Here is a 12,343-nt window from a genome sequence, read left to right as displayed (position 1 = left end):
ACAAAATGCTGGCCATTGATTTACCGCGACCACGTGTTAGACTGAAAAAAACATTGTAATCCGTGCATCTTTCGTCATTCGTTTTTCAAAATAAAACCAAATATAAGAAAACGAAAAAAACAACAACTATTTTCTTCATTATTTGTCTCCAAAACCAAAATGAAAAAATGGATAACGATTTTTTTTTCAGCTTTCGATTTTGTGTTTAAATAAATAATGGAAAAACACATAATGGCCATTTTCATTTCCTTAACTTTAACTGTGATGCCGGACTATCGCACCGTATATGGACTGAACCAGGACTAAACAGGTCTCAGTCCTGGTCTCAGTCCCGGTCTTGTCCCGGACTGGTCCCGGTCTCAGTTCTGATCACCCGACAGTCTACGTGGGCGCACCTCTGTCCTGATTTAGTCCTGGTTCAATCCTGGTTCAGTCCTGGTTTAGTCCTGGTTTAGTCCTGTTGTAGTCCTGTTGTAGTCTTGGTGTAGTCCTGGTTCAGTCCCGGTGTAGTCCTGGTGTAGTCCTGGTTTAGTCCTGGTGTAGTCCTGGTTTAGTCCTGTTGTAGTCCTGGTGTAGTCCTGGTTTAGTCATGGTGTAGTCCTGGTTTAGTCCTGTTGTAGTCCTGGTGTAGTCCTGGTTTAGTCATGGTGTAGTCCTGGTTTAGTCCCGGTGTAGTTCCAGTGTAGTCCCGGTTTCAGTCCTGGTTCAGTCGTGGTTTAGTCCTGGTATAGTCCTGGTTCAGTCCTGTTGTAGTTCTGTTGTAGTCCTGGTTTATTCCTGTTGTAGTCCTGGTTCAGTCGTGGTTTAGTCCTGGTGTAGTCCTGTTATAGTCCTGGTTCAGTCCTTGTTTAGTTCTGGTGTAGTCCTGGTGTAGTCCTGGTATAGTCCTGGTTCAGTCCTGGTGTAGTCCTGTTGTAATCCTGGTTCAGTCGTGGTTTAGTCCTGGTGTAGTCCTGGTTCAGTCCTGGTGTAGTCCTGGTTCAGTCGTGGTTTAGTCCTGGTGTAGTCATGGTTCAATCCTGGTGTAGTCCTGGTTCAGTCCTGGTGTAGTCCTGGTTCAGTTGTGGTTTAGTCCTGGTGTAGTCCTGGTTCAGTCCTGGTGTAGTCCTGGTTCAGTCATGGTTTAGTCCCGGTGTAGTTCTGGTGTAGTCCTGGTGTAGTCCTGTTGTAGTGCTGTTGTAGTCCTGGTGTAGTCCTGTTGTAGTCCTGGTTCAGTCTTGGTTTAGTCCTGGTTTAGTCCTGGTGTAGTCCTGGTGTAGTCCTGTTGTAGTCCTGTTGTAGTCCTGGTTTAGTCCTGGTGTGGTCCTGGTTTAGTCCTGGTGTAGTCCTGGTTCAGTCCTGGTGTTGTTCTGGTGTAGTCCTGGTTCAGTCCTGGTTTAGTCCTGGTTTAGTCCTGGCGTAGTCCTGGTTCAGTCCTGGTTTAGTGCTGGTGTAGTCCTGGTGTAGTTCTGGTGAAGTCCTGTTGTAGTCCTGGTGTAGTTCTGGTGAAGTCCTGTTGTAGTTCTGGTGAAGTCCTGTTGTAGTCCTGGTGTAGTCCTGTTGTAGTCCTGGTGTAGTTCTGGTGAAGTCCTGTTGTAGTTCTGGTGTAGTCCTGGTTCAGTCCTGGTTTAGTCCTGGTTTAGTCCTGGCGTAGTCCTGGTTCAGTCCTGTGTTGTAGTCTGGTGTAGTCCTGGTTCAGTCCTGGTTTAGTCCTGGTTTAGTCCTGGCGTAGTCCTGGTTCAGTCCTGGTTTAGTGCTGGTGTAGTCCTGGTGTAGTTCTGGTGTAGTCCTGTTGTAGTCCTGGTGTAGTTCTGGTGAAGTCCTGTTGTAGTTCTGGTGAAGTCCTGTTGTAGTCCTGGTGTAGTTCCTGTGTAGTCCTGTTGTAGTCCTGGTGTAGTCCTGGTGTAGTCCTGGTGTAGTCCTGGTGTTGTAGTCCTGGTGTAGTCTGGTGTAGTCCGGGTTCAGTTCTGGTGTAGTCCTGGTGTAGTCCTGGTGTAGTCCTGTTGTAGTCCTGGTGTAGTCCTGGTGTAGTTCTGGTGTAGTCCGGGTTTAGTCCTGGTGTAGTCCTGTTGTAGTCCTGGTGTAGTTCTGGTGTAGTCCGGGTTCAGTCCGGCATCGCAGTTTAAGTCACGGAAACTGAAAAAATGAATCGTTATCCGCTTTTTCATTTTGATTTTGGAGACAAATAATGAAGAAAAATTTAGTTTTTTCGTTTTCTTCTTTTTGGTTTTACTTTGAAAAACGAATGAACGAATACTACACGGATTGTTCGACAAACCTGTTATTAAATGTCCATATTGTGACTCCAGCATTAGCTCGCTGACTAGCACGTCCTGTGGTTTTGACTGTCTGCTCAGTGGTGCAGTGGCTTCTTGGACATAGCCTCCACTTACCTGACTAAAGCGCGTCTCACAAATGATAATGTCTCCGCGGGGTGGTGGCAGATGTCATCCAGCCCTGTGATCAATGTTTCTCCACAGGGGTCCTCACTTTGTTTTTATCTTCTTTTGTAGCATTTGTTTAAACCCTGAAAACACTGAAATATAGACTTATGTTAAAGGTCCTATATTCCACAAAATTGATTATTCTGAGTTTTTAGACATGTTAGAATGTTGTTCTTTGTTTCATTCACACATGGAATCCTTAATTATTGGTCTATCTACATCTCCAAAATTCCAAATGCTCTGTTCCACCTTGCCATGTCATGAAGCTTGTAGTTTTTACCTTTTGATGGACAATTTCAGGTTTGAAATTATCCAAATTCAAGTGAAGGTGTATGGAGTTTCAAAACACAATGGAGCATTTCCTGTGCTAAACGTGTGAATGAAACAAAACACAACTCCGGGTATGTCTTTGATGGGGAAACAACTATATAACTATTATAACAATTATAACATAGATCAGAAAATAGAGCACTATGGACCCTTTAAAATTATAGGGTTAAGTAGGCTTAAACCAGAAGAACCAGAGACCTAATCATGTTTAGTCTTTCTTTATTACAAGCAGAATGACAATACAGTGCTTTGCCCTTATTTGCTACAGACAGGCTGACAAAGGTCAACAAATAAACCTCTTTTAAAATCTTTATCGAAAAGAAGAAAATCTCCTGTTTAGTAAATACAGACACTGCTGTACTGAAGGGGTATGATATGACAGAGATCTTGACATTTCCATCTTTTGCCAAGCTCAGCATTGACAGGATGAGCACCTGCTGTTGTGCCAAAGGACTTAGAAAAGCAGTGTGACATTCTCTTTAGCAGAAAAGGCTGGTGCAATAGAAACCACAGAGGCTGACACTCAGTAACAGTTCAATCCAACAAAGTAATTTGGTCACTTTTTCTCACCTACTATTAATCTTTAAAAATAAATAAATTGTGAGGAAGAGTGAATATTTAAAAACAAAAAAGGGGAGAAACCAATTTGTTGTAAAAGTGCAGTGTGTGTAATCTAGTGATAAATTTCTATCAACAAATAAGCTCTTATTTTGGTTAAACACATTCCAACACAGTTAAAATATAGACTTTTTCTCTATACAAAAATAGCAAAATTAAATATTCACATTAAAATAACACAATAACACAAAATCAAGATGTGGAAAAAAATCTGCATGGGATACTACCAAAATTTTTAACTGAATAAATTATTGTTATGGCAACAGCACAGTGACATTGCAAACACTTAGGCTTTTCTGTTAGCCTATGGAGGTTCGAGAATTTGATCCCAAATGAAACAAAGAAACTTTTTACATTAAACCCAGAACTGTTTTCACTGATAAAATAATATAACTGTGCCCTATAAAAACATACTGCACAATGAACAAAAGCAAATGTACATGCAAAAATCCTTCAGTTAGACATTCAAAAATACATCAGTAGTTGTGTTATGAAAGATATGCTTTGGACAAATAAAACTGTAATTATAAAAGGTGTATCCATTTTAAGCTACATTCTTCAAGTGACGGACACAATGGACAGTTCAACATTCAGTCGATTTGATTGTGACATCGCCTTTTCAAGTCTCTGTCTTACCACCAACAACCACACCCCTTTTCACCAAAATATATTATATAAAAATTAAGTTACATCCAAACATCAACAGTGACTGCCATTGATAAATAGTACAAGACAACTCATTTGAAAACACAACAGAGGGGGGACCTTATTATGACAAATATGACAATAGCATTCCCACAGACATTTGCATAACCTAGAAAAAGCGTGGCTGCAAACACACACGCAAACAATGCCACAGGGAGAAGAGCAAGCCATTTAGGACATCCATAACAAAGAGCCCCAATGGTAGAGCACCATTTGGGAAACCTCCACTTTGTTATTCACAAAGCTGCAGTTGCTCAACATGACCACGTGATGGCAGGAGTGGGTACAGCATGGATATGGTTGAAATGAAATGGGAAGGGGAATATTTGAGTGAAGAGTGGATTAACTATAACATGCAGCCAAGATTTAGCATGCTACACTGGCTGATTAGCAAACAAGTAATCACAATAAACTAGATGGAAATTGACACACAGTACCAAATAGAAGTGGAAGGTATATCTGAACCATATTTAGGAGGTATAAACAGCTTTAACTACTATATGTATGAATGAATTAAGGCAGGGTGGCTAGAATACTGCACATCCCTCTAGAAAACACCCCATTTCCTTCTCCAGCTGAAAAGTGTGTTTGTGTCTAAGGCTTTGTATGTTTCCACATTTACGCCCTTCTCCTTTGGCTCCTAGCCTGCTGCTGCTGCGTGGTACCTGTAAGGCAAAGGTGTGTCACAAACAAACGCACACTGGACAGGCAGAAGTCATGCATGCAAGCATCCGTTCACACGCACACACATGCACACAATCGCAAGCACTCCTAAAGGGCTGAAACTTAAGGACTGCCCTTAACTTGGCCAGACCATGTTGGTACATTTAGATGATTACAAAGGGGTGAAGGAACAGGCAATGTCATGACTGAAAAAATATATACCAAAAGTCCATTATTTGACATGTGTAACAGGAGTGCTCAGTTATGCAAGAAAGTGCATATAGTTCCTCCTTATCCCAGAGGTTTATATGCAATTCCCACATTTGTGTAAAAGATTTGATGAAAACAGACATCAGAAAGAAAAATAAATCACCAAAGTATGTGGGTATGTAGCCCAAAAATACACAGGTGAATTGAACATGAAAGACGTGAACGTTCTCTTGTCCATGAGACGAGAAACGTAGTCGCACATTGTACGAAGCCACAAAATGAATTAGTTTCTGCTTCATACAGTTGTCTCTGGACCTGGGGCGTAGTGGGCAAATCCCGCCCCGGACAGACGGAGCAAATAGGGGCTGAGGGTGTACACGTCTGCCCCTCCCCTCTCTGTCAGGTGAGTCAGTATTTTTTGGGGAAGGGGGTCCGACAGGCGCAGTGACAGGGCCTCGGCTGTGCTCAGGTGCAGGTGGGAGGAGTTGGCACTCGTGCTTCTGTAGGATCGCGCTGACGACAGTGGAGTCAACTCAGCCACAACACCCCGCACCGTCTTCTCGTTTCCCTAAAAACAAAGAAAAAATGCTTAAGAGTGAAACTACACGATGTCTGCATACCCATTGCTGCATGCCCTTTGCCCGTCAAGATAATATTCAGAAGGTTTGTTTTTATGCTGTATCAAGCCATTTGCATATTATCCAGCCAACATATTAAAAACTGTAATTACATAAAAATAGTCAAAACAAGCCCTCTAAATATTTTTAAATATCCACACATTAATTGTACTTTTGGTTAATGTTAGACATGCACATGAAATGAGTGAAGCAAAAGCATGTTATTTCACCTGCAAACACTAGATGGCATAAGTGCATGAGTGTTGCGATTTTGCGGTTAAGTTGTATAATAACAACACACAAGTATTTTCATTTTGAAAAGCAGAGCTTTTCTGGATGCCCTTTAAACGGTTATCTTTGCACAGGGGGTACAGGGTTATACATGCCAAGGGCCTATTAGTCTTGTTTATAAAAATTTTTTTCAAATTCCTATAAATTCCAGTAATAGAAACAGGAAACGTTCAAGCATGCATTAAGCAGTCAAGAGAAAGTATCTTAAAAAATCTCCCCAAAGCTCAGCCTCAGCCCAAGAGCATGCCCAATACATCCAGCACTCCCACTGCTGTTACCATGGTGACCTCAGCTCAGCTACGGAGCAGGTCTACGATTTGCTGAGGTTTTGGGGGTGCTGTGGTCATGTGACATCATGGAGTCATAGGTTTTAGCAGCTTTGCCTCCACTGTCCTCTTCGCCGGTCCTATTAACAGTCAGCAGGTCTCTCTCAGTAGCTCCTGCCCCAAACTCATCCAGGACCCCCTGTGTCATTACCCTCTGTGGATAATTGTACAGGTAACATTATTATGAACTATATTCACTAGACTCTGTCAATATTTATTTTTATGTTGTTTTATGTATCTAAATGTGTTGAAGATTACTTGGAATGCCATGAACAAATAAAACCATTTCTAGGAGCTTTACTGTACTTTATATAACTAGTGTAATTACCTGTATATAGTACAAAAGGTGCACTATGTAACTTTTCTGGTAAGAGTCCAGCACTTGGTTGTATCCATGGAGATATGCTAGAGAGAGTGTTTTCCCTGTAATGTACCACAGTATGGCATTACACTGTATTATTATGTAATTCTAGCATATGTATTCTACTGTAAGAGGGCCCACCTCTCCACAAATCAGACCTGTAACTCGGCATGCCGCTTGTCTCCATGGAAATAGACAACTTTAAAATCATAATGTAAATAATTCCAGGCAAAACATCTCCATGGTTAAGGACCCTCTACCCAAATTATATAGAGCACCTTTAAATTCCCTTCAGATTTAACAGAACTGGACTTACCATATCATTTAAAAGATGAAAATCAATTTACACATTTAGATGATACATAGAAAATGAAACACCACATATAGGTTTGGATGAACAGTAGAAGGATACCAATAGTTTACAGGACAAACATGACGCCACAGGTTAGTTAATGTTAAAATGTTATTATACTGATTTACACAATGCCACTGAACATGCAGAGGTGGCGAGGGCTTAAAGAGAGAGTCACCTCCTCTTCCTGCTCCTGCCGTCTGTGTGAACCAATCAGAAACTCATTCTGCTGGATGACTGAGAGAGCATGAAGATGGTGGAGGGCTCCACAGTAAGGCACGGGCGAGTGGACTGCGGGCACCACCACACAGGCAGCAAAGGGCAAAAGGAGGATTTGGGGATAATGACAGAGATGAAAAGAAAGGAGACGGAAGTGGTGATGACAGGCGTTTAAAAGGGGGTCAGGTTAAAGAAAAAGGTGAGAGAAGAAAGGGAAGATGGCGTGAATTTGGATAATAGGGGTCCGTTAGGAAGCACAGAGGAGAGAAAAAGAAGAAAAAGCACAGCAGGAAGAATCTGTCATTTTCTACTGAGCTGGAGTCAAGCCATAAGAGGCAAAGGTCAAACTAAATAATGCTCAAAGATATTTTCCATAGGCAGACAGTTATCAAAAGTGGAATAGTGGTATGTCTTAATATTATGTAAGTTTTGTGTTTTTTGTTTAACAAGTCTCAAAATACAGGAAATCCATTATATTAGTGAATATATTAGTGACTGAAAAAGCATTTGACATCACAATATTCATTATAACCAAAATTAATATTGCTCAAAATACACTATGCTATTATCATAAGCATCAAAAAAAAAAAGTGTTGTTACTGTATGTATCTACATCTATAGGCCAATAATTGAAATAGACTTATCGTTCAATATATGGTAGCTGAAACAATTTTGGGGCTCAATATTTACGGTGGGTACTTTTTCTTTGCAATAGTGGGGAGCCATTGCCATTTAATAACTGAACATTTTAACTGCAGAGAGTACAATAAATAACTATGGCTAATTATCAATTCTGACATTTATTGATTGCAGCTCAGACTTTTTAATGATACTGTCTCTTTTAAAAATGGGATTACTGGGATTATTCTGCTTTTTGACATTGGCAAATATTTTCAACATTATCGTTTTTTTCTCTCTAGCAATACAGTGTGCTTCAACATTTGTTATCGTGACAGGCCTATACATCTATAAAGATCTAAAATAAGTGGGTTCACAACATTGTGTTTCTCTAGCCTGTGTAGATTTGAAAAGCACAAAGATGGTACCTGTGCGCGCTCAGTCGCAGTGGGACAGACAGCCCTGCACAGGACCTTCTTGATGACATCTGGCAGAAGGCTGACTGTAATGAGCAGGATGATGCTGAGCCAGGCTGGACCACTGGAGAGCATCTGCATGAAAACATAGTACATCCTCTGGTAGTTGAGGAACGGCCTGGAAAAGGAAAAAGAGAGGGTCAGTTTGGATCTAAATAGCAGAATTAAAGGGATGTAACTATAGATTAGATTAAATTCAATTCATTACACATGTATAAATACAAGGTAATGAAAGGTGGTTTAGCATCTAATCAAAAGTGTAAGGAGCAGCAAGTGTGATACATACAGAATGGAGTATATACAATGCAACTTTGACCAAATCTCAGGGTACGGTATTATCATAATATGCAGCTCACAGTATGATATTTATGCAGTAATTCAGAGAACAGATTTAGTGCTATTATTGCCATATTTCAGAGAATTAAGATAGTGCTTCAAGGTCCTATATTACACAACTTGGCTCTTGTGAGCTTTAAGCCATGTTATAATTGTACATGTTGTTAACTCTTCAAAAACATACCCGAAGTTGTGTTTAGTTTGAGAGAAAAACTCAGCCTAAATATGGAGAATTTGTGTGTTATTAAACGTGTGAATGAAAGAAAACACCAGTCTGAGTAGGTTTTTGAGGAGGACACACCATTTTAACTTAGATCAGAAAATAGTGAAATATGGGCCCTTTATTTTTTCATATTGTCTGCACTAAAATCCCTCTGTTTTATAGTTGTTGCCAGAAAAAATGCATTTAAACAAATATTTAATATATTGTGAATGCCCACAATATTAATGTGAGGCTTTTGACAATACATTAGTAAACTATTTAGGTTATAGCTACATCCCTTCTGAAATGTGCTGACTATGTGAGACTATAGTAAAGTTATAAGTTATACCAAATAATGCCTCCCCAGAGAAGCGAGAAGATGACGTAAAACAGTAATGACCCCCAGATGACAAAGTGATTGATCCAGGTCCAGTGGTGTGTATCCAAGGCAAGCTAAAACACAGAGAATATATACATAGTAAACACTCGCACAGGTCAATAAAGTCAATGCCAGTGCCTCTGGGCTTTTAGTGTTGTGCAAACCCAGTCACAAGTGCAGTCGATCATTTATGTAACAGCCTGGTTAACATGTGCAACAAGCTTACACCTATGCTCTCCACATACACAAATGGAGTGATGTGAAGAGTCAATTAAAATCTCCTTTTCAAAGATGCGGACGGGGAATGAATAATGCAAAACACCAAATAAGACTGAAGCATTATTATATTATTATATTTCACATACCTTTAGTGTCACGGTGAACACAAGCACAGTGAAGACTAGAGTCCCAAATGTCCAGTTGCCAAACATCTGTAAAGGAAACCAAAATATAGAAAAATATTCTTAGTTACTTGAGTAAGATATTTTATATGTAGGCTCTCTAGCCCTAAATGTGATGCTGTATGTACAGTGTAGCTTTTCTTTGGGTTGATTTAGTGACTCATTTAAACAGAAATAGATTAAATGTTTGTGTTTATGATATTAATATTCAAACACATTTTTATTTTAGTTTTGAAAAGACAAAATTATATTGATATTGAGCAAGACTGACCAATATTCTGAATATTGAAACTGTATTTTTGCCATATCGCCCAGCCCTAATTACAACTACAATTTTTACATTGTTAATGATGATTCCAATGTATGTTCTTAATCAATTTCTTTAGGCAAAACTTACAAACCACTTTAGGTGTAATACTGTATATAAAGGTCATATCTGCCAACATTATCAATCCATGTTTTAGTTTTAGTTAGTAAGTTAGAGGCTCTCTGAATGCATATGTGCATGTACATACACATACAGATGAATACATTAATCCACAAACACACACAGACAGAAAAACAAACAGATGTTGAATACAGATCTATAATGCTCATACTAGTATTTCTTTTTCTAGCACAACAAAACAGAAGGATAATGTGAGGGAGGATCTAAGGTTTCTACTATGTAGTACGGATCAGGTGCCAGTGCAGGATTCAGGGCTTTACAGAGATTAGGAGGAATAATGTCATGAGAGGAAACTTCACTGGAATGACAGTGCATGAGTGGTGGTGAGAGAGAGATGGGTGAGGATGAAATGGTCAAATGAAAAGCTTAAACGGTGCAGCAGAACAAAAAAGAGGCGTAAAAGACAGAGCTGACAGGGAGGGAGACAGGCTTACCATCTGCGTGTTGGTGGTCATAAGCTACAGAGAGGGAGCAAAATAAAGAGAGAGGAAGCAGAGAGAGAAGGGGGAGAGAAGAGAAAAGAATCAGGACAAAGGGCAAAAAATGAATATCAGGATGTTTTAACTTAAAAAACAGGACCAAAGGCCATCCAAACTGTTGACATGGTACAAATTAACAATACAGAGAAAGATGCTATTGCGTTGTCGATATGAATGGCATCCTACTGCATGTTGTTGGCCATTAGGAGTGCTGCAGAACAAAATCTCAACTGTTAAAAATTGGCAGCACAGCATCTCCACAAATCTTCCATGTTTACCACTAATGGAAATGGAAATGAGGTTTCCTTACAAAATAGTTATGTTTTGTGTTCTTTTCAACCTCACAGACACTGATGAATGTATAAAATACAGGAAAACTGCTATAACTTGTACCTGGCCATTGCTGGTGAATGTGGTGTTGTCAAACAGAAAATAGGCACCAAAGAAGAAGATAACTGCGTCAAACACTCCCAGACACGTCCAGTAGAGGAACACCGGCCAGCGGAGGAGTGAATTCTTAGCAATATCCCTAGTTAGGGCACAGAAACATTGAGTTAGGTATGATAATATTATGGGAGTTTTGACAAGGGGACAGGTTTTTCACCTGTACAATGAAGGCTCCTTCTTCAGTGTGTCTACAGACACATGCTGCTCCACTAAACTGTACAGGAGGATGGGCAGCGAGGTGAAGCTGATGTTATACAGTGTTAGGTACGCTGTGTCATAAAGAGGCTATGGACAAAACACACAACCAATTCTCAATACAGGAAGATTATCAAGCATTGTGTATTATGATAGTACAGTAACAACTTACTTGTTGAGAAAACCCACAGAAAAACTGATACAGGAACTGTGGGAATATGAAGCATACATTCTGGAAAGAAAGCAATTTAAGTTTATTTAAAATAGTAAGAACAGATTTGTTATGTAAAAGTCTACACATTTCTGTTTATGTTGTGATTGGATGCCAGATTGTGCGCTATAAGCTAAGCTTGCTGAGTGGGCCGTTAAGAAGGGGTCTGTAAAAATGAATCAGTTGGCAGGGCAGTGCCTGTGTGAAAGACGCCCACACCAATCACTGAAGCCACAAATCCAGGAGTGAATGTTGCACTGGGGATTCATGAATCCCGTAATCTGTCACAGGGGCGCTCAAATCCGATTCTGTGTAACACGGTGTTCCCCAGGGTTTACAATGCAGTGATTAAAACACATGAGCTATGGATAACACTATCTATTTGGTCTTATACCTTGTAGAAGAAGTACTGAACAAGTTCAGCTATTCGAATGTAGTAGTAGTGCCCATGTACAAGGAGTATCTTCTTTAGGTGCTTAAACTTTGGGATGGCATAGTCACTGTTTCTTGCTGCCTGTCGGCCTTCTTTACCCATGATTCCTTGAAGGAAGAAAGAAAGAAGAGAGAAAAAGTGTTTATAGATGTATTTTCAGGTACTGGTCAAAAAACAAACATGTTAAAGTAATTTAACATGTATTTTAACATACCAATGCCCACATGTGCCTCCAGGATCATGCTGACATCATTGGCACCATCACCAATGGCAAGAGTTATAGGGTGCTCTTTAGAAGCTTTTATTAGTTTCACAATCTGTGCAACATAATGGTTCTTAGATCAATATACAACATGTTTAAGCATGTGAAGATTTGAGCAGTGAGCAGTTTTTCACCTGAGCTTTCTGCAATGGGGCCATGCGACAGCAAAGGACAGCACTGCAGTTTCGACAGATCTCGAGAAAGATCTCTCTGTAGTTCCCAGAACCAGTGCCCTCCTGGCTGGGCTTCAGTACTGCAGAGAGTGTGGCCCCATCTATGATCAGGCCGAAGTCCAGGCAGTCCACTGACAGGCTGCAGCAAAACACAGCATGAGGCAATGC

General features: G+C 40.2%; 1 protein-coding gene across 2 annotated transcripts in view; it reads right to left on the bottom strand.

The window, feature by feature from the left end:
* Positions 1-2,955: 2,955 nt before the first annotated feature.
* Positions 2,956-12,343, bottom strand: part of LOC110170537 (phospholipid-transporting ATPase IH) — a 30,476-nt gene continuing 21,088 nt past the window's right edge. Inside the window, exons 20-30 of one of the 2 annotated variants that reach the window (XM_055151514.1) lie at positions 12,137-12,314; positions 11,955-12,057; positions 11,702-11,847; positions 11,269-11,328; positions 11,059-11,186; positions 10,848-10,983; positions 10,410-10,433; positions 9,492-9,557; positions 9,097-9,200; positions 8,162-8,327; positions 2,956-5,517 (exon numbers count right to left, since the gene is read on the bottom strand). In XM_055151514.1, the coding sequence (XP_055007489.1) occupies positions 5,245-5,517; positions 8,162-8,327; positions 9,097-9,200; positions 9,492-9,557; positions 10,410-10,433; positions 10,848-10,983; positions 11,059-11,186; positions 11,269-11,328; positions 11,702-11,847; positions 11,955-12,057; positions 12,137-12,314 (1,384 nt within the window). In that variant the 3' untranslated portion in view covers positions 2,956-5,244. The remainder of the gene's footprint in view (positions 5,518-8,161; positions 8,328-9,096; positions 9,201-9,491; positions 9,558-10,409; positions 10,434-10,847; positions 10,984-11,058; positions 11,187-11,268; positions 11,329-11,701; positions 11,848-11,954; positions 12,058-12,136; positions 12,315-12,343) is intronic. The other variant, XM_055151516.1, reaches the window with a different exon arrangement.

Source organism: Boleophthalmus pectinirostris, unplaced genomic scaffold (genome assembly GCF_026225935.1).
Source record: "Boleophthalmus pectinirostris isolate CB_2022bp ecotype Guang Dong unplaced genomic scaffold, ASM2622593v1 HiC_scaffold_1, whole genome shotgun sequence".
Lineage (NCBI taxonomy): Eukaryota > Metazoa > Chordata > Actinopteri > Gobiiformes > Gobiidae > Boleophthalmus > Boleophthalmus pectinirostris.
This window is presented reverse-complemented; position numbering and strand designations above follow the sequence as displayed.